General features: G+C 36.4%; 1 protein-coding gene across 3 annotated transcripts in view; it reads right to left on the reverse strand.

The window, feature by feature from the left end:
• DYNC2H1 (dynein cytoplasmic 2 heavy chain 1) overlaps positions 1 to 20,708 on the reverse strand; it is a 388,761-nt gene that overhangs the window by 40,076 nt on the left and 327,977 nt on the right. For all 3 annotated transcript variants that reach the window (XM_043481063.1, XM_043481062.1, XM_043481064.1), the window contains one exon: positions 19,749 to 19,838. In XM_043481063.1, the coding sequence (XP_043336998.1) occupies positions 19,749 to 19,838 (90 nt within the window). The remainder of the gene's footprint in view (positions 1 to 19,748; positions 19,839 to 20,708) is intronic.

The following is a 20,708-nucleotide window of genomic DNA, read 5'->3' on the forward strand; positions in this document are numbered from 1 at the left end:
TGGCCACCATCAAAAAAATCCATGAACAATAAATGCTGGAGAGGGTGGGCAGAAAAGGGAACCCTCTAGTACTCTTGGTGGGGATGTAAACTGATACAGCCACTATGGAAGACAGATTGAAGATTACTTAAAAAATTGGGAACAACACTACCATACGACCCAGTAATCCCATTACTAGGCATATACCCTGAGGAAACCAAAATTAAAAAAGACACATGTAACATGTACCCCAATGTTCACTGCAGCACTATTTACACCAGCTAGGACATGGAAGCAACCCAGCTGTCCGTCAACATATAAATGGATAAAGAAGCTGTGGTACATATGTACGACAGAATATTAGTCATAAAAAGGAATCCTCGTTTGAGTCAGTTCTAAGAGGTGGATGAACCTACAGCCTGTTATGCAGAATGAAGTAAGTCAGAAAGAGAAACACAAACATGATATATTGACGCATATATATGGAATATAGAAAGATGGTACTGGTGAGCTTATTTGCAGTGCAGCAACAGAGATGCAGACACAGACAACAGACTTATTGGAAAAGGGCGGTGGTGGGGAGGAAGGAGAGGGTGGAACAAATGGAAACACACATACTGCCATATGTGAAAAAGACAGCCAATGGGAATTTGCTCTATGAATTAGGGAACTCAAACCAGAGCTCTGTAACTACCTACAGCTATGGGAAGGGGTGGGAGGTGGGATGGAGGTTCAAGAGGGAGGGGACACATGTATACCTATGGCTGATTGATGTTGATGTATGGTAGAAACCAACACAATATTGTAAAGCAATTATCCATCAATTAAAAATAAATCAATTAAGAGTACATAACATGAACATTATGAAAAAATAAGTGAAAAAATTGTGAAAAAAATAAGTATACAACCTGACCATCCACATTTATTCTAGTGGAAAATCCTTCAGATAATAGAGTAATCCAACCAGTCCATCCTAAAGGAAATCAGTCCTAAATATTCACTGGAAGGACTGATGCTCAAGCTGAAACTCCAATACTTTGCCCATCTGATACAAAGAATTGACTCATTGGAAAAGATCCTGATGCTGAGAAAGACTGAAGGCAGGAGAAGGGGCCAAAGAGGATGCGATGGTTGGATGGCATCACCAACTCAATGAACATGAGTTTGAGTAAACTCCGGGATCTGGTGACGGGCAGGGAGGCCTGGTGTGCTGCAGTCCATGGGGTCGCAAAGAGTCGGACATGACTGAGCGACTGAACTGACTGAATGACATGCCATCGGTGGTTGGCACCAGTCCTAGGGCCCACTGGGTAGTGCAGTCACCTGTGCAGGGTCCATTTATTGGCCACCATCAACACTGGCAACTAAAGTCTGAGCTAGGGCTTGGCAGCCAACCAGGCCAGAGCCGCTCCACACACCAGCATGTCCACAGTGACTGGTCCTGACACAGTGAAGGACCTGGCAGCCCATACATGGGGCACCCTAGAGCATCTAACTCTGATGACCAGAGAGGTACCTGTTACTGGACCCCACAGAACATCTCCTTTATAAGGCCACGTCTACAAGATCAGGAAATGTAACCAGGATACCTAATACACAGAAATAAGCACAGAGAATCAGGCAAAATGAGGAGACAGAGGAATATGTTCCAAATGAAGGAACAAGGCAAAACCTCAGAAAGAGAACTAAAGGATGTATAAATAAGCAATTTAAGAAAGGATTCAATGTTATGATCACAAAGATGTTCAAAAAAATGCAGAAGAATGAGGAACACGGAAGTTTAATAAAGAGTTGAAAAATATAAAAGGGAATCAAACAGAGCAGGAGAATATAATGAGTAAAATAAAAATAAGCTAAAAGGAGTCAACAAAAGATAAATTGATACACAGAAACAGAACAGTGAACTGTGAGACAGAGTAATGGAAATCACACAATCTGAACAGAAAAGAAGAAATTAAAAAAATGAGGATAACTTAAGACACCTCTGAGACAACATCAAGCATACAAGCTTTCATATTACAGGGGTTCCAGGAGTAGAAAACAGAGAGAAAGGGGCAGAGAACTTATTTGAAAAAATAATAGCTGAAAACTCCACTAACAGGGCAAAGGAAAAAAGCACGCATGTCCCGGAAGGACAGAATCACAAATAAGATGAGCCCAAAGATAGCCATACTAAAAATTATCACAAAATGGCAAAAATGAAGATAAGGAGAGAGTTTTAAAAGCAGCAAGAGAAAAGCAGCAACTTACACAAAAAGGAACCCCCATAAGTCTATTTGTTAATTTTTCAGTGGAAACTCTGCAGGCCAAAAGGGCTTAGCATGATGTATTCAAACTGATGAAAGAATAAAACCTACAATCAAGAATACTCCATCTGACAAAGCTATCATCCATTACAAGGACAGATAAGAGCTTTCTAGAAAAGCAAAAGCTAAAATAGTTCATGCACCACTAACTCAGCATTACAATAAATATTAAAGGGAGTTCTCTAAACAGAAAAGAAAACACCACAACTAGAAACATAAAATTATGAAAGGAAAAATCTCTTTGGTAAAGGCAAACATGGAATAAAGGCAGTGGATCCATCACTTATAAAGCTAACAGGAACGTTAAAAGACAAAAGAAGTAAAATCACCTATATCCACAAGAAGGAGTTAAAGGATAAACACAGAAAAAGATGCAAATATGAATTTTAAAATGTTAAATGGCAAAAGGAGAAGGGGAGGCAGAGGATTAGATGGCTAGACAGCACCACCAACTCAATGGACATGAATTTGAGAAAGCTCCAGGAGTTGGTGATGAACAGAGAAGCCTGGTGTGCTGCAGTCCATGAGGTCGCAAAGATTCAGACTGTGTGACTGAACTGAACTGAGAGACAAATAAAAATGGAAATCCAAAATCTATTAAACACAGCAAAAGCAATTCTAAGACAGACAAGTTTATAGCAATACTAGCCTACTGCAGGAGACAAGAAAATCTCAAATAAATAATCTAATCCCACACCTGAAGGAACTACCTAAAGGAAAACAGAAATCTAAAGTTAGTAGAAGAAAAGACATCACCAAGATTAGAGCAGAAATACACAAAATAGAGACTTAAAAGAAAACAACAGAAAAGATTAATGAAACAGCTGGTTCTTTGAAAAGATAAATAAAATTGATAAATTAGCCAGAAGTATCAAGAAAAAAGAGAGCGTGTAACCAATAAAATCAAAAATGAAAAAGGAGAAGTTACAACTGACACCACAGAAATACAAAGGACCCTAAGAGGTTACTACAAACAATTTTATGCCAATAAAATGAACAACCTAGAAGAAATGCACAAATTCCTGGACTATGCAATCTCCCAAGATTGAACCAGGAACAAACAGAAAATGTAAACAGACCAATTTCCAGTAAATGAAATGGAATCAGTAAAAAAAAAAAAAATCTACAAAAACAAAACTCCAGAACCAGAAGTCCTCACAGATGAATTTTACCAACCATGTCAAGAAGAGTTAACACCTATCTTTCTTAAACTATTCCAAAAAATTGTAGAGGAAGGAACACTTCTGAACTCATCATAAGGCCAGCATCACCCTGTTACAAAAAAATCAGAAAAAAATACCACAAAAAAAAGAAAATTACAAGTCAATATCACTAATGAAATCTGAGGAAACCAAATCCAACAATACATTAAAAGGGTCATACAGCATAGAGTGGGATTTATCCCAGGATGCAAGGGTTTTTCAACATCTGCAAATAAATCAATGTGGTACACCACATTAACAAATTACAATAAAAAAAATATGACAATATCAGTAAACCAAGAAAAATCTTCTGACAAAATTCAACATCCACTTATGATAAAAACTCCCAACAAGGTGGGCAAAGAAAGAATCTACCTCAATATATTAAAGGTCATATATGACAAGCCCACAGATAACATCATAGTCAATGGTAAAGATTTGAAAGCATTTTCTCTAAGATCTGGGGCAAGACAACAATGCCCACTCTCTTTTATTCAATATAGTATTGGAAGTGCTACACACAGCAATTTGACAAGAAAGAGAAATAAAAAGAATCCAATTTGGAAAAGAAGGGAAACTGTCACTGTTTGTAGATGCCATGATAGTATATATAGGATATGCTAATAACACCCAATAACAACACCAAAACACTGCTAGAAGTTATCAATGAATTCAGTAAAGTTGCAGGACACAAAATTAATATGCAGGAATCTATTGTGTTTCTATACCCTTATATAAAGTATCAGAAAGAGAAATTAAGAAAACAATCCCACTTAAAAATTACATAAAAAAGAATCAAATGACTAGGAATAAATCCAACTAAGGAGGTAAAAGACTTGTACTTGGAAAACTAAGACACTGATGAATGAAACTGAAGACAACAGAAACAAATGGAAACAAATATCGTTCTCATGGATTGGAAGAATTAATATTGTTAAAATGATGACATAACCCAAGGCAATCTTCATAATCAACGCAATCCTTATAAAAATGCCCATGGCATTTTTTTTATAGAACTAGAACAAAAAATTCTAAAATTTATATGGAAACATAAAAGACCCTGAATACTCAAATCAATCGAGAAAGAAGAATAAAGCTGGAATTATGACACTCCCTAATTTAAAACTATGCTACAAAGCTACAGTAATCAAAACAGCATGGTACTAGCCACAAACCAGGCATATAATTCAAACAGAACAGGACAGAAAACCCAGAAAGAGAACAGAAGAGAAAAATCCCAAAACTCACACTTACATGGACAATTAATCTACTCCAAAATAAATAACTGAGAAAAGACAGCCTCTTCAGTAAATGGACAGCTACATTCAAAAGACTCAAACCAGACTTCTTTCTCATACCATATACAAATATAAACTCAAAATGGATTAATAACTTAAATACAAAGCCTGAAATCATAAAACATGGAATAATACATAGGCAGTATGCTCGCTGATATCAGTTTTAGCACTACTTTTTGAGTCTGTCTCCTCAAGGCAGGGAAAACAAAACTAAATAAATGAGACTATATCAAGCTAAAAAGCTTCTGCACAGTGAAGTAAAGTATCAGCAAAACCAAAAGGCAGCCTACAGAAAGGAAAGAAAATACTTGCAAATGATACATCTGATAAGGAATTAATGTCCAAAATATACGAAGGACTCATACAACCCAACATAGAAAAATTATTTTAAAATGGGCAGAGAACCTGAATAGACATTTTCCCAAACAAGATACAGAGATGGCAAGTGGACAAATGAAAAGACGCTCAACATTTCTAATCATCAGGGAAATGAAAATAAAAAAAACAACAATAAGAGACTACTGTACACCTGTCAGAAGAGCCTCATTAAAGAGAAAATGACTGGTGATGAGGACTGGAAAAAAGGGAACACTCATGCACTGTGGGTGGGATTATAAATGATGCAACCATTACAGAAATATATAGAAACAGTATGAAGGTTCCTCAGAAAAGTACAAATAGAACTGCCATGTGAAAAAGTGAAAATGCTAGTTGCTCAGTCTTGTCTGACATGGACTGTGACCCGCCTGAATCCTCTGTCCATGGAATTCTCCAGGCAACAATACTGGACTGGGTGGCCATTCCCTTCTCGGGGGGATCATCTCAACTCAGGAATCAAATTGCAGGCAGATTCTTTACCATCTGAGCCACCAAGTAGCACCAGAATTGTCACATGATCCAGCAATTTCACTTCTGGGTATTTATTCAAAGGAAACAAAAATGCTAATTCAAAGAGATATTTGTACTCTAATGTTCACTACAGGAATATTTACAACAGTTAAAGACATGGAAGCAACCTAAGTCCATCAAGAGATGAAAGGGTAAAGAAGATGTGGTATGTAGAGAAAATGGACTATTACTCAGTCATAAAAATGAAATTTTTCTATTTGCAACATGGATGGATTTAGAAGGTATTCTGCAGACTAAACATGTCAGATTAAGAAATATAAATACCACATTTTCTCACATGTAGCATTTAAAAAGTAAAACAAATCCAAACAAAACAAAGTCATGGATACAGAGAACAAACAGGTGGTTGTCAGAAGGGCAGGGGATGGGGTAGTGTATGAAACAGGCGAATGGAATTAAGTGGTACCACCCGCCAGTTATAAAATAAATAAGTGACTTGTCTGTAATATACAGCATATGGAATATATGGTCAATAATACTGTAACCACTTTGGATGGGGGTAGAGGATTCCTAGACTTATCATGGTAGTTTCATTATGTATACAAATATATAATACCTGAAAATAACCTTATATTGTATGCCACCTATATTTCAACTGAAAAAAAAGAACTTAGCTGCAATAAAACTCTTAGAAAAACAATATCTGGCCATGTAGTTTGGTAATGGATAAAGATTCAGGGACAAACTACTTTCAAACATGAATTTGGTAAGAGCATAATGGGGCTTCCCTGGTGGCAGTCATAAAAAACCCGCCTGCCAGTGCAGTAGACACAGGTTCGATCCCTGGGTCCAGTAGATCCCCTACAGAAGGAAAAAGCAACTCCCTCCAGTATTCTTGCCTGGGAAATCCCATGTACAGAAAAGCCTTGAGTGCTACAACAGTTCATGGGATCACAAAAGAGTTGGACATAGTTAGTGAATAAACAACAGCAGCAAAAAGAATTGCATGATAGATATCTAGAGGCTTACTTCTTCTAACTCTATAAAGTCAACCAGTCTGATTTTCAAAATCTGAATTGCTTTCTAACTGGGTTCTACTAATGATCCTTCACACGTATATGTGACTTAAAAAAAAATTCAAGGTGCATAAACATGTAAATGAAACTAATCTCTATAGTCATCTTGAATGAAATGATACTGCTAGATTTTAAACTTCATTGAGTTAATAGACATGGTCCATCAGACAGAATGAAAAACACAATCACAGAAAACTAAACAAACTGATCACATGCATCACAGCCTGGTCTAACTCAGTGACACTATGAGCCATGACATGTAGCGCCACCCAAAATGGATGGGACGTGGAGGAAAGTTCTGACAAATCACTGGAGAACGGGCCACTTCAGTGTTCTTGCCTTGAGAACCCCATGAACAGCATGAAAAGGTAAAAAGATATGACACTGAAAGATGAACTCCCCAGGTCAGTAGGTGCCCAATATGCTACTGGAGAAGAGCAGACAAATAGTTTCAGAAGGAATGAAGAGGCTGAGCCACAGTGGAAACATCCCAGGTGAGGATGTGTCTGTGGTGAAAGTAAAGTCCGATGCTATAAAAAAACAAATATTGCATGGGAATCTAGAATGTTAGGTCCATGAATCAAGGTAAACTGGGAGTGGTCAAACAGGAGATGGCAAGAGTGAATGTTGACATTTTAGGAATAAGTGAAATAAAATGGATCAGAATGGGCAAATTTAATTCAGGTGACCATTATATCTACTTCTAAGAATCCCTTAGAAGAAATGGAGTAGCCCTCATAGTCAACAATAGAGTCCTAAATGCAGTACTTGGGTGCAGTCTCAAAAACAACAGAATGACCTCCATTCATTGCCAAGTCAAATGATTCAACATCACAGTAATCCAAGTCTACGTCCCAATCACTAATGCCAAAGAAGCTGAAGTTGAATGGTTCTGTGATGACCTATAAGACCTTCTAGAACTACACCAAAAAATGATGTCCTTTTCATCACAGGGGACTGGAATGCAAAAGTAGGAAGTCAAGATGTATCTGGGGTAACAGGCAAGTTTGACCTTGGAGTACAAAACTAAGTAGAGCAAAGGCTACCATAGTTTTGCCACTGGTCATAGGAAACACCCTCTTCCAACAGCAAAACAGATGGTTCTACAAATGAACATCACCAGATGGTGATTACTGAAACCGGATTGATTATATTCTTTGCAGCTGAAGATAGAGAAACTATACAGTCAGCAAAAACAAGACCGGGATCTGACTGTGGCTCAGATCATGAACTCCTTATTGTCAAATTCAGACTTAAATTGAAGAAAGTAGGAAAAATCACTAGGTCATTCAGATATGACCTAACTCAAATGCCTTACATTTGATTTACAATACATATAAAATATGTATATTGTATATATACATATATCATATATACAGTATGTACAATACAATACAGTGGACAAATAGATTCAAGGGATTAGACCTGGTAGACAAGAGTACCTAAAGAACTATGGATGTAGGTTTATAACGTATAGGAGGCGGTGGTCAAAAATATCCCCAAGAAAAAGAAATGCAGAAAGGCAAAATGGTTGCCTGAGGAGTCCTTACAAATAGCTGTCAAAAGAAGAGAAACAAAAGGTAAAGGAGAAAAGAAAGATATAGCCATCTGAATGGTTCCAAACAATAGCAAGGAGAGATAATAAAGTCTTCCTAAGTGAACAATGCAAAGCAGTAGAGGAAAACAATAGGAAAGACTAGAGATGTCTTCAAGAAAATTAGAGATACCAAGAGAACATTTCATGCAAAGATGGGCACAATAAAGGACAAAAACAGCAAGGACTAAACAGAAACAGAAGAGATGAAGCAGATTAATCTCATAAGAGATTAAGCATAAGAAGATTAAGATTAAGCAAGAATACACAGAAGAACCGTACAAAAAAGATCTTAATGACCCAGATAACCACAATGGTGTGATCACTCACCCAGACCCAGACATCTTGGAGTGCAAAGTCAAGTGGGTCTTAGGAAGTATCACTAAGAACAAAGCTGGTGGAGCTGAAGGAATTCCAGCTGAGTTATTTTAAATCCTAAAAGATGATATTGTTAAAGTGCTAAACTCAGTACACCAGCAAATTTGGAAAACTCAGTAGTGGCTACAGGACTGGGAAAGGTCAGTTTTCATTCCCATTCCAAAGAAAGGCAATGCCAAAGAATGTTCTGTACATTGCACTCATTTCACACTCTAGCAAAGTCAGCTAGCTCATTTCATTTCTCCAAGCCAGGCTTAAATTGTATGTGAACTGTGAACTCCTAGATGTTCAAACTGGATTTAGAAAAGGAAGAAGAACCAAAGATCAAATTGCCAACATCCGTTGGATCACAGAAAAAGCAAAAGAATTCCAGAAAAACATCTCCTTCTGCATCATTGACTATGCTAAAGCCCTTGACTGTGTGGATCACAACAAACTGTGGAAAATTCTTAAAGAGATGGGAATACCAGACCACCTGACCTACCTCCTAAAAAATCTGTATGCAGGTCAGGAAGCAACAGTTAGAACTGGACATAGAACAATAGACTGGTCCCAAATTGGGAAAAGAGTACGTCAAGGCTGTATATTGTCACCCTGCTTATTTAATTTATATGCAGAGTACATCATGAGAAACGCTGGGCTGGATGAAACACAAGCTGGAATCAAGACTGCTAGGCGAAACATCAACAACCTCAGATATGCAGATGATACCACTCTCATGGCAGAAAGTGAAGAGGAACTAAAGAGCCTCTTGATGAAGGTGAAAGAGGAAAGTGAAAAAGCTGGCTTAAAACTCAGCATTCAAAACACTGAAATCATGGCATCTGGTCCTATATTTTCATGGCAAATAGATGGGGGGACAATGGAAACAGTGACAGACTATCTTCTTGGGCTCCAACATCACTGCAGATGGTGACTACAGCCATGAAATTAAAAGATGCTTGCTCTTTGGAAAAAAGCTACGACAAACCTAGAAAACATATTAAAAAGCAGAGACGTTACTTTGCCAACAAAGGTGCATCTAGTCAACGCTATAGGTTTTCCAGTAGTCAGGTATGGATGTGAGAGTTGAACCATAAAGAAGGCTGAATGTCAAAGAATTGATGCTCTTGAACTGTGGTGTTGGAGAAGCCTCTTAAGAGTTCCTTGGACTGCAAGGAGATCAAACCAGTCCATCCTAAAGGAAATAAGTGAAGCACCAATACTTTGGCCACCTGATGCAAAGAACCAACTCGTTGAAAAAGACCCTGATGATGGGAAGGACTGAAGGCAGGAGGAGAAGGGGGCAAGAGAGGATGAGATGGTTGGATGGCATCACCAACTCAATGGACATGAGTTGGAGCATGCTCTGGGAGATGGTGAAGGTCAGGGAAGTCTGGTGTGCTGCTTCCATGGGGTCACAATGAGTCAGACATGACTGAGTGACTGAGCAACAAGCAGACCAGGGACTCCCTGATGTCAATGGCTAAGACTCTGTACTCCCAACACAGGGGCTCTGATTCAGTCAGGAAACTATATCTCACATGCCACAACTAAGAGCTCGCATGCCACAACTAAAGATCCTGCAGGCTTCATGAAGAATGGAGCTTCTGTGGATTGCAATGAAGATCCAGCACAGCCAAATAAATAAATTAAAAAAAAAAAAAAAAGAATAGACCTCACCTTACCTTTAAAAAGGGAAATCTTTACCCTTCCTCTACCCTTAATATATCTATCTTTTAGAATACTGGGAAGTCTAGTTAAATCTGTAGTATTTTTTAATTTGAAAAAAATAGAAACCATAAATCTGAGTTTCTAGGCTTAATATTTGACAAAAGGAAGTATTATTTTTCAATAAAATCTGATGGTTTTCTTTTATACTCTTGTGGAGAAAATTTTTGAAACTATAGTTTGATTTTCTAACATTTTTTCAATCATTGATGGCTTTCCCTGACTCTTCCAAAGGCAGGACTGAGTCAACTCTTACAGGATTCAGGCAGGACCTGAACTACTGTGAGAAACAAGATCATCTTGTACACAGTACTTATTTTTTAGTGTGGCAAGCCAGGAATTTATATGGTGTACCCTATTTATAGGCTCCCTCTTAATAATCAATTCTAATTTATGATTATTCTAAGTTCTTATTAAGACCAATCCTTCACATTTACACAGCAACCGATTTCCTCTTGTCTTTCCAAGAATTGTACTTCTTAAATTATTTTCTTCCTTCCTGCACCATTATTTTTCCTCTTTTACGGGATACACATATGGTGAAACAGGTCCCATTAAAAACCAAACCAAAAAACACCCCCTTGGTCTTTCTCCTCATCAGCTACTATCCTATTTATCTGTACCACTTCATAACAAAGGTCTCTAAAAAACTGTCTAATCTCCTCTATAGTATTTGAGATAGCTGCTGACTTGGACTTTTTTAAAAACACTTATTTTCTTGACTTCTCGATCACTGCAAGCACCTCTTCTTTTTCTGTTTTCCTGACTGTCGCTTCTCAGTGTCCATGATTGGCTCCTCTTCCTTTCCTGGACTTCCTGATACTGGAGTGTTCTAAGGATCATTCATTCTACAGTCTTAAAGATCCACTTTCTATGCTCATGACTCCCACTCCTACCTGCTTCCTGTCACTTACTTTTCTGACATTTCCACCAGGATGTTTAAAAGGTATCTAAACACGTTCAAATCAGAACTCTTAACATGCAAGACCACCTTCCTTTCCCTAAGGCATCTGCTCTACCGCCAGAATCCTTCAGCTCAGTGAAAAATTCAACTGACTATTCAGGCCAAAACCTTGAAATCACTTTTGCGTCTTTCTCCCACGTCCCACAGCCAAATTCACAGATCTGATAAAATCTTAGCACGTCTTCATTTCCACAGCCACCATCTTGATCCATAACACCAACATAATGTCACTTGGATTACTGCAATAACTTCTTAACTAGCTAGCCCGTTTCCTGATTACGGTTGATTTTCCCTCAGATATTTTCATGGTTTGATTTCTTAACTTCATTCAAGTCTCTATTTAAACATCACCTCCTAAGAAAGGCCTTACCTGACCACTCATGCTGAAGTCTCTCCCTTTTCCACCTACTTCCTTTCTAATATCTTTAATCTTTATCAATTTACTCTACAGCATCTTGATACTTATTAGAAATAAAGTTCAGTTCAGTTTCAATATTTAGCCAAGATCTACTATTTGCCTTCATCTTTTGGTAGGCTCAATAGACAGATGCTTACTTTAAAACTGTCTTGACATTTCCAGAAATGAGTAATATAAAATGTATATAAGTACAGATGTTACTACCCTAGCTAATAACAATATTACAAATGCCAAAAAGGTATGATATTTAGATAAATATTAGATTATATACTATCACATATAAATGGGCATTTTATATGACATTTTGAGTGAAAATAACTCTATATGTGCTCTGTAGGTTGAAATTCTCTTAGTCTAAACTACAAATATGTATTTGTTATTGTTAAAAGTAATGTTTTACAAATAATCATGAAAACTGTAAATTTAAAATAAAAAAATTAAGAACTCTATAGCTTAATAAATAGGGACATTGAAAATTGCAAATATTAATAGAGAATATATTAATAATAGCTAGAAAAGTTTAAGGAAAAATGTTGAAGGCATTTTCATCAAAACACATTAATAAAAATTAAACTAATATAGAGTATATTATACATATTTGACTATCTTAAAATCTAAATCTTTGTAAAATTATTTGACACATTTGCATTTGCACACTAAATAAAATTATTTTTAAGAACAAAATTTAATTGTAGGTTATTTAGTACTGTTTAAACATGAGTCCTTCAAAGGGAAGACCTACTTGGGAATACTTTCTATCTAATGAGAGTGGAATATCATCTTTGCCATCTTGAATTTTCTCAAGGAAAAAAAAATGCCCTGTTATCATTTACAAAAAAATTCAATATAAATCATCTGTAATCAGACATAAAATTTTTTAAATATAGAAAATAAATTATATACATCAAATATTTTTCACTTATATAGTTTCAAAACAATAGACATTAAAAGAAATATTTATTTAGGAACAATTTTTCACTGAGGTTTTGAATTTGTGAAGGTTAGAAAAAGCTTGACAAAGTCATTAATATAGATTAACAATCATTTTCAGGACATGAAGGAGAAGTGGTTTTGAGATTTCTTTAAGCTGTGGATCTTACTTTCAAGGTTCTTCCTAAAAACATTACTGAAATATATTTTCCTAAACTGTTTTTACTATTCACAAACAAGCTAATATTATTAGAAGTGTCATTAAGTATACTTTAATATTATGTGCAATAGACAAGTTAGTACATATATAGACAAACATATGAAAGTTCTTTTAAAGTATGACAATATGTAAATTAGCAATGAAACCAATCACTGCTTTTCTTGCTTGTGGCAAGTTTTCCAGTTTCAGATAGCTAACAGCAAAGTGAAGCTGATAGAAGATACATTACCGAATGGAAAATCAGCATGCAATTATCGTTGACAGTGGAATACATGTGGTGAAGACTATGAATGATTTAGGAAACAAAAGTATACATTTTGTTTGCAATTTTCCACTAGGTTTTCAGAAATAATACTAGTATTTAACAGGGCAGACATTAAACTACAGTAGAAAAATTGTCAACTACTTTCACTGTTCTTTAACCAAAGATAAAACTATATGACATAAAAAACATTTTGCAATTGTCTTGCTATGTTATTACTAAACTATGTTCAAACAAGATGTAATAGAAGCCTTTAAATGGTAAAAATGGCTTCATGAACCAAGGAAAGCCTTGAAACACTGTTTTGAAAATAAGGGTACCAAGAAAGCAGATATTACTATCACTGGTTACTTGCAGAGAAAGTAATTTGTTTGCTAGAACCTGCCAATTCAAAAAACCAAACTTGTCTTCAGAGTTTAAATTCTGTGCATGTTTTCAGCTGTAAAGATCCTCCTACTATGATGCTCCAGGAAGATGCTGAAATTGGTATGCATGTCATAAAAGCTGAGATGCAGATAAAAATTCAGGGAAGATTCTGTTATCTTGAAAGCCAATTGTGTTGCTATATTGTCACACAGTTTATAGGACTGCTTCTATAAAACCACAGATCATCATAGACCACTGTTTAGTATTTCAAATGTGCAAGACAGTTGACTATAGGCAGAATTTATCAGATGACAGCATTGGGAAATTACGGTCCTCTACAAAATTTGACTCCTAAAATTCTATAATTCTACTGTTACAGTAAAAGCTATATTTTAGTGGATAAAATTTCAGATATACTATATTCTAAGTTCATTCTATAATGGTGATAAGCCAGTTTAAATTTGGCTGTATATTAATCTTACATCTCAGAATTTTGGCAAAGATATATTTTTCTATGCTATTAAAATTTACTGTAATTATTTTTTATATATCTCCTTCACTATGCAGAGATTCTTATTGGCAGAATAATAAATGGCACATAATAAAAACTCAGTAAATGCTCACTGAATGATGAACAAATTAATGAATATGAATAAAAGACATCCATAAGGTAGCTCTTTTAGGTGAGTATAGTACAGAAAAATAAAGATGCTGGAGTTTTGACCACATGCAGACTACTTTTTCAATTTTGTTCACGTTAAGTCTTACTGAATACCTAGTTTGTGTAAAACACTATAGAAATGGCTGTGAAAGTTACTGAGTTAGGGGAAAAAAAAGTTTCCCTTTTTAGGAATGAGATGGATTCAGGAATGAGAGGATGAGATGGCTGGATGTCATCATCAACTCAATGGACATGAGTTTGAGTAGACTTCGGGAGCTGGTGATGGACAGGGTATGCTGCAGTCCATGGGGTTGCAAAGAGCTGGACACGACTGAGCGACTGAACTGAACTGAACTTTTCAGGAATGCAAAGCAGTGTAGAACCTTACAAACCAGCTTAAGACATCTCAGAAAATGAATAAAAAGTAAACATGTAATTCTAATAAGATTACTTTTAAAGTTCAGGATCTTAGGAGAAAATGAAATGTCTTCAAATGTTAGATGGTGGAGTAGAATATAAAGTTAAACTATAGTGTTTATTGGGTAGATTTAGACAGCTAAAATCTCAGAAATATATCATGGGTACTACAAAAATACATCTCTGCAGGGTGAATCATGATGATTGGGAAACATGAAAGAGATCTATGTCACTATGATTGAGAATAACCCAAATATTGACTGAATCAGTTATTTATTCAGCAGATATTTACTGAAAAACCTACTTGTGTAATCCACTATTCTACATGCTTGGACACAGCAGTGAACAGGCAAATATCTTTGTCCATATCAAGTTTCCATTTTCATGGAGGGATACAAATAAACAAATAAATAACCAAGTAAATATACAGAATACTACATGAATATATATGCTACGAAAAAAAATTGAAAGGGAAACAGGATGAAAAGTATCAAGGAAGGGGAAGGTTATGATCTGAAACAGCATGTCAGGGAAGGCCTTACTGAGGAGGTGCTATCTGAGCAGAGACCTGAAGGAGACAAAGAAACTTCCTTACTCATACACATACACACACACAAAAGAAAGAAAGAAAGAGGAACTTCCTTGTAGCTATCTGAGAGAGAGCATTCCAGACAGAGGAAATAGCAAGAATAAAACTCCTCTGGGGGAGTGTGGCATGCCATTCACTGAGGAGCAATGGGACCAGCACAGCTGGAAGAGGGCAAATTAGGGGCAGAGAGTAAGAGAGGAGATCAGAGAGGCAACAGGCCAGATCTTGTCAAGATTGTTTCTCTGAAGGACATGAGACATCATGGAGAAATGTCCAAGAGAGGAGTGATACAATCTGATACATTAGCGGGATATTTAGACTGCTGGGTTGAGAACTGACCAGACAGAAAATCAGGGTGGAAGCAGGCCTATGCAGGAGGCAGCTGCACTAATAATGATGTCAATCAAAGCAGGAGCCGCGAAAGTGGTGAGAAGTGTCTCTGAATATGTTTTGAATATGTAGCCAAGGTAATTTTTCTGACTGCCTGGATGCAGTGTATGGAAAGAGTCCTCGATGATTCTAAGACTTCGGGCCTATGCCACTGGAAGCGGGGAGGTGTCATTTACTTTTAAGGAACGACTGCAGATAGCACAAGCTTTGCAGTAAAGGGCAGGAGTTCAGTTTTGAACATAAGTTTGAGATGTTTATTAAACATCCAAGTGAAAATCTGAGAACAACCAAAGTTTAGATAGCATTCAAAGTAATGAGATCACTTTGGGAGGAACACAGATGGAAAAGGTCACAGGGCTGTGCTCTCCGGAATCCAGTTAGAGATGAGGAAAGGGAAAGCCAGAGAAGCAGACAGGTAAGGAAGAAAGAGAAGTGTGTGGTGACCCCGGGCCTAAATTATAAAAAGGTTTCAAGGGATACAGAGTGACGATCTTTTAAACATGTTGCTGATAGACGTGATTAACAACTCTAGATGTTATTATAGAAAGGGAACTTCAGTGTAAGTTCTGCCATTTATCATATAAATTTTGTAAATTATTCTAGAATATGGGGCTTACTTTTCCCATCTTTAAAAATGGAAATCAAAGTATCTACCTCATATGTTAAATATTCCTGCTGCTGCTGCTGCTCAGTCATGTCCGATTCTGTGCGACCCCATAGATGGCAGTCCATCAGGCTCCCCCGTCCCTGGGATTCTCCAGGCAAGAACACTGGAGTGGGTTGCCATTTCCTTCTCCAATGCATGAAAGTAAAAAGTGAAAGTGAAGTCGCTCGGTCGTGTCTGACTCTGAGCGACCCCATGGACTGCAGCCCACCAGGCTCCTCCGTCCATGGGATTTTCCAGGCAAGAGTACTGGAGTGGGTTGCCATTGCCTTCTCCGTTAAATATTCCTAATTCCACTTAAAGCACAAGTATGTCTGACAATGAAAATGTTCTCACTTCATATCAAACTTCATTTCTCTTTCTATTCTTCACTAGATCATTTAAAAAGTTTGACTAAAAAAAAAAAAAAAAGTTTGACTATATGCTGAATATATGTTTGAAATGGCACACCAAAAGGCAAGAAAGTGATCTGAAGCTCAGATATAGTTAACTAGTACATTTTACTGCTAGGGAAGTGAGAAGAGCTATTTAGATGAATCCCAAAAGGGTGTAAAAAGCCACATTTCTAGATTTAGAAATTGCAGTCTGACGTATTAGTGATAATTAAGATGAAAGGGGAAGAAACAAGAGCTAGAGGCTCACTGATTTGTTTCAATGGAGAATTAGTTTTCTTGAAGTGGGTAGAAATAAAATGTACGTGAAAAGTTAAAGTAATCCATGTTGTCAAGGTAACAACAAGCATTTTTACAGACATGCAAGAAACTATGTATCTATATTTGTTTAGTAATATTCATTTATTGGCTGTGCTGGGACTTCCGGGTTTTCTCCAGCGAATCTTCCTATACCAGGGATCAAACTCAAGTCCCCTGCATTGGCAAGTGGATCCTTAACCACAGGACCACCAGGGAAGTCCTATGTACCTATATATTTCAAAGAAAGATGGGAAGTAGCATCTAAAAAGATTTTCAGAAAAACATACGAGGTGTAGGAGCTGATGCCTATATTAGGGAAAATTACGCTTCCCAGCATTCCATGGTGGAAGGGGTTGGAAGGAGACAGAATTTTTAATTGCTAAATGCGTGAAAGTAAGAAATGTAAATTCTGTGAGGCAGCAACTGTATCTATTTACCAACCATTGTATCTCCAGTACTTCACTCAGAGCTTAGCATAAAGTTGCTGCTTACAATATGTTCAACTCACAATAAATGAATGCCACCTTGCCCCTAGTCACTCTTACCTTATTTACACAAAACCCCTGTAATGAATGGCACTATATATAACACTTGCAGTAACTTATTCTGTTTCTTATGTTATGCCTGAAATTAAAGGCTCTGGGATTTTAATCTATGGTTGGAACTGAGCTCAACCTGCTTCATACCTGCTTGGAAGCAGTCTGACCATTACAAGTGCACAAAAAGCCAAAAGCTGCCATTTTCACAGATATCTGAAAATAGTACTTTGAATTTTCCCTGCCCTCCCAAAATTCTCAATCCTTTCTTCCCCACCTAAGGAGGCATACTGTTCCTCTCAACTTTGTGAGTTGCCCTGGTTACTTCTCTGTGAAAAGTAAAGGGCACAAATAAAATCAAAGAACCTAGAAGATCCTTGGAAAAATTAGATGGAAAGTGGATCCCAACATTAAAGTTTATCTCAGGGAAATGAATATCTGTACATTTATAACTAAAAACAAAATATTGAGGCAGAAAAACAATAGAAAATATATCCTTAAGTGGTGATACACTTATTATTGTTCCCTACATAGAAGATAAGATAAGCTATGGCCAAGCTGGAAAATTATCCTGAGGGTTAAGAGGATATTTCATCATTATAATGAAGGCTAAATGTCAATGAAGCTTTTAAGAAAACCACACAGTAAAAAATTTTCAGTTTTGACGACCAGTATACAATATACTTAGTATTAATAATCAGGCCAGAAATTTGTAATAAATTATGTAAATTGTTTTAAATGATATTAATTTCAGTATCAATGATACATTTATTGTTACATGTACATAGCATAATTATTAAGCATACTTATACATACAGTATAATAAGAGCTGCCAATCTGCAGCAAATAACATTTTTTGCTCTCTACAAAAATAATCTAATGCAAATAATGCTGACAAATACATGAAATGATGAAGAATCACAGCCATGCAATTATAACATACCAAGGACTTCAGAGCACTTCTATATCTTTATAATGGCAGTGATGGGCTATTTGTCCTTCCTCTCCTGCCTTCTCTATCATTCCCTCCATTCTTTTGGCTTTTATTGATAGATCAGATAGATAGGTAGACAGACAGAGAGCAGCATAAAGAAGGTAAGCAAATCTGAGTCCCTGCCTCATTCTTCTCTACCTGCTAATTTTTAATTTCATTTTCAGATCCTGTAATTTCTTCTCCAATAATCCTACAACTGAGAGATGGATTACATTAGAAGCCAAACAAACATTCAGACGAGCCCTGACCCCTTCAAAGGAGTACCATTTGCAGACTGGCAAGACAGAGTAAGAAGAGATGAAAATACAGAACAAGGCAAGGCCCCCCTAGAGGAAGTGTCTAAAGAGATGAGAGCAGATGAAATCAAGTAGAAACCTCTAGGGATGAGCTTCAACAGCAGAAGATCAAATGCTTTTACATTACAACCAAGATGATGGGTGTGAATTTAGACAAATTTGTAGTGGGTTAGGGTGGGCATTTTCAAGTGGTCATATTCCATAGCTTGAATTTTCTCTGTAAAGTGAAAAGCAGGGTGTTCTGCTAAGGGAAAAGTTAAAGATGTGGATAGATAGGTGCACTACCAAAAAAAATTGAATGAAGATTACTGTATCTAGAGGGACACTGATCAAGTTTCTCATAATAAGTTGTAATAAGTTGATGTGACAAAGAAGATTATTTTTGAAGCAGTGTAACAAGCAGAGAAGAAGGCAGTAAGACAGTACAAAAACCACACAGGAAAAGGGGTACACTGCACGTACCAACTAACTAATTTGTTATTACTTAAAAAAAAAAAATCACCCTGTCTTTATCCTTCTATCTCATTCCTTATTCTATTCAATTTTCCTTCAGGTACCTGACTGGGTCACTCTGAAAACATTTGATCAATTTGGAAAAAAAAAAAAAAAACAGAAAAAGCAGCTCCCTATGAAGGGGACACACCATATAAAGGGGACACACCCTAAAGCAATTAGTCAGTCATGAATGAGCTTCAGTTTCAGTTGACATCTTTATGTTCCATCTAAATTATCTCAAAAATTATGAAAACCCACACTACACAGACAGAACACAGTTGTTTTTTTTTAGGAGTGCTATATAAAATCACAGATGACAGAACAAGAAAGGAATATATGGTGCTTTGTGTACAAAATCATAATACTCTCACTAGTTGCTAGCAGAATGGTTAACAACATGAAGGTTTATAATGTAACTGTCATATAGTCATATAATACAATTACTAAATAATCTCGTCTTACCTGTATGGCAAGGGCACGAGCTACAAGACCTCTAAGGTATTGTAACGGGTCTTCAGGACCTTCCCATTTGCTTTGCCATGTGAGAGGACACTGCAATTTTAAAAGGATAAAAATTAAGTTTACACATGTAATATTGCATATAAAAGCCCTTTCAACAGTTGTGTGATAGGGAAAATATTTTGGCATAATTCACATTATGTATATCACGAATTAATTTCATTAAGATATGTCTGTTTCTTTGATCTTGTATCATTAAAACTGAGTGATATATAAAGTCAGAACAAATTAATGTTTTCCAAAAAGGAAATATTTTTAGGTAAAAATGCTTGAAAGAATAAACAAATGAACTTAAATGAGTATATTGAAAGTAGCAAATCATGTTTTCTTGAAATAATATTTAATGCATAATAAAATGAAACTAAATTTGACAAGCTTATTTTATAAGTGATAAAAGGCAAAAAACAACCTGTCTTGTGTCCCTACAGAATTTATTTAAATTATAAATAAAGCACTGTAATGGAAATTTTATCTCCCAAACCACACCAAGATATATTATAAAAAGAGAATAAAAAGAAAATAAATATTACAATTAAAAGCTTTCTAAAAAGTTATGTTTTAAATATCTGATCTTCTTTTAACTGACATTCTCCATTAACACATTCATTACAGTATACCTTCTCTGTGAGAGCTTTATGTTAGTCGCTCAATCACGGCCAACTCTTTGTGACCCCATGGACTGTATGTAGCCCACCAGGTTCTTCTGTCCATGGGATTCTCCAGGCAAGAATACTGGAGTGGGTTGCCATTTCCTCCTCCAGGGGATCTTCCTGACCCAGAGATCGAATCCGGGTTTCCTGCATGGCAGGTGGACTCCTTACCATAGTCTGAGCCAACAGAGAAGCCTCATGAAAGCTTTATATATTTTCCAAATATTATGCAAATGTCATTCAAACTTAATAT

The sequence above is a fragment of the Cervus canadensis genome, chromosome 11, assembly GCF_019320065.1.
Source record: "Cervus canadensis isolate Bull #8, Minnesota chromosome 11, ASM1932006v1, whole genome shotgun sequence".
In the NCBI taxonomy this organism is placed as follows: Eukaryota; Metazoa; Chordata; class Mammalia; order Artiodactyla; family Cervidae; genus Cervus; species Cervus canadensis.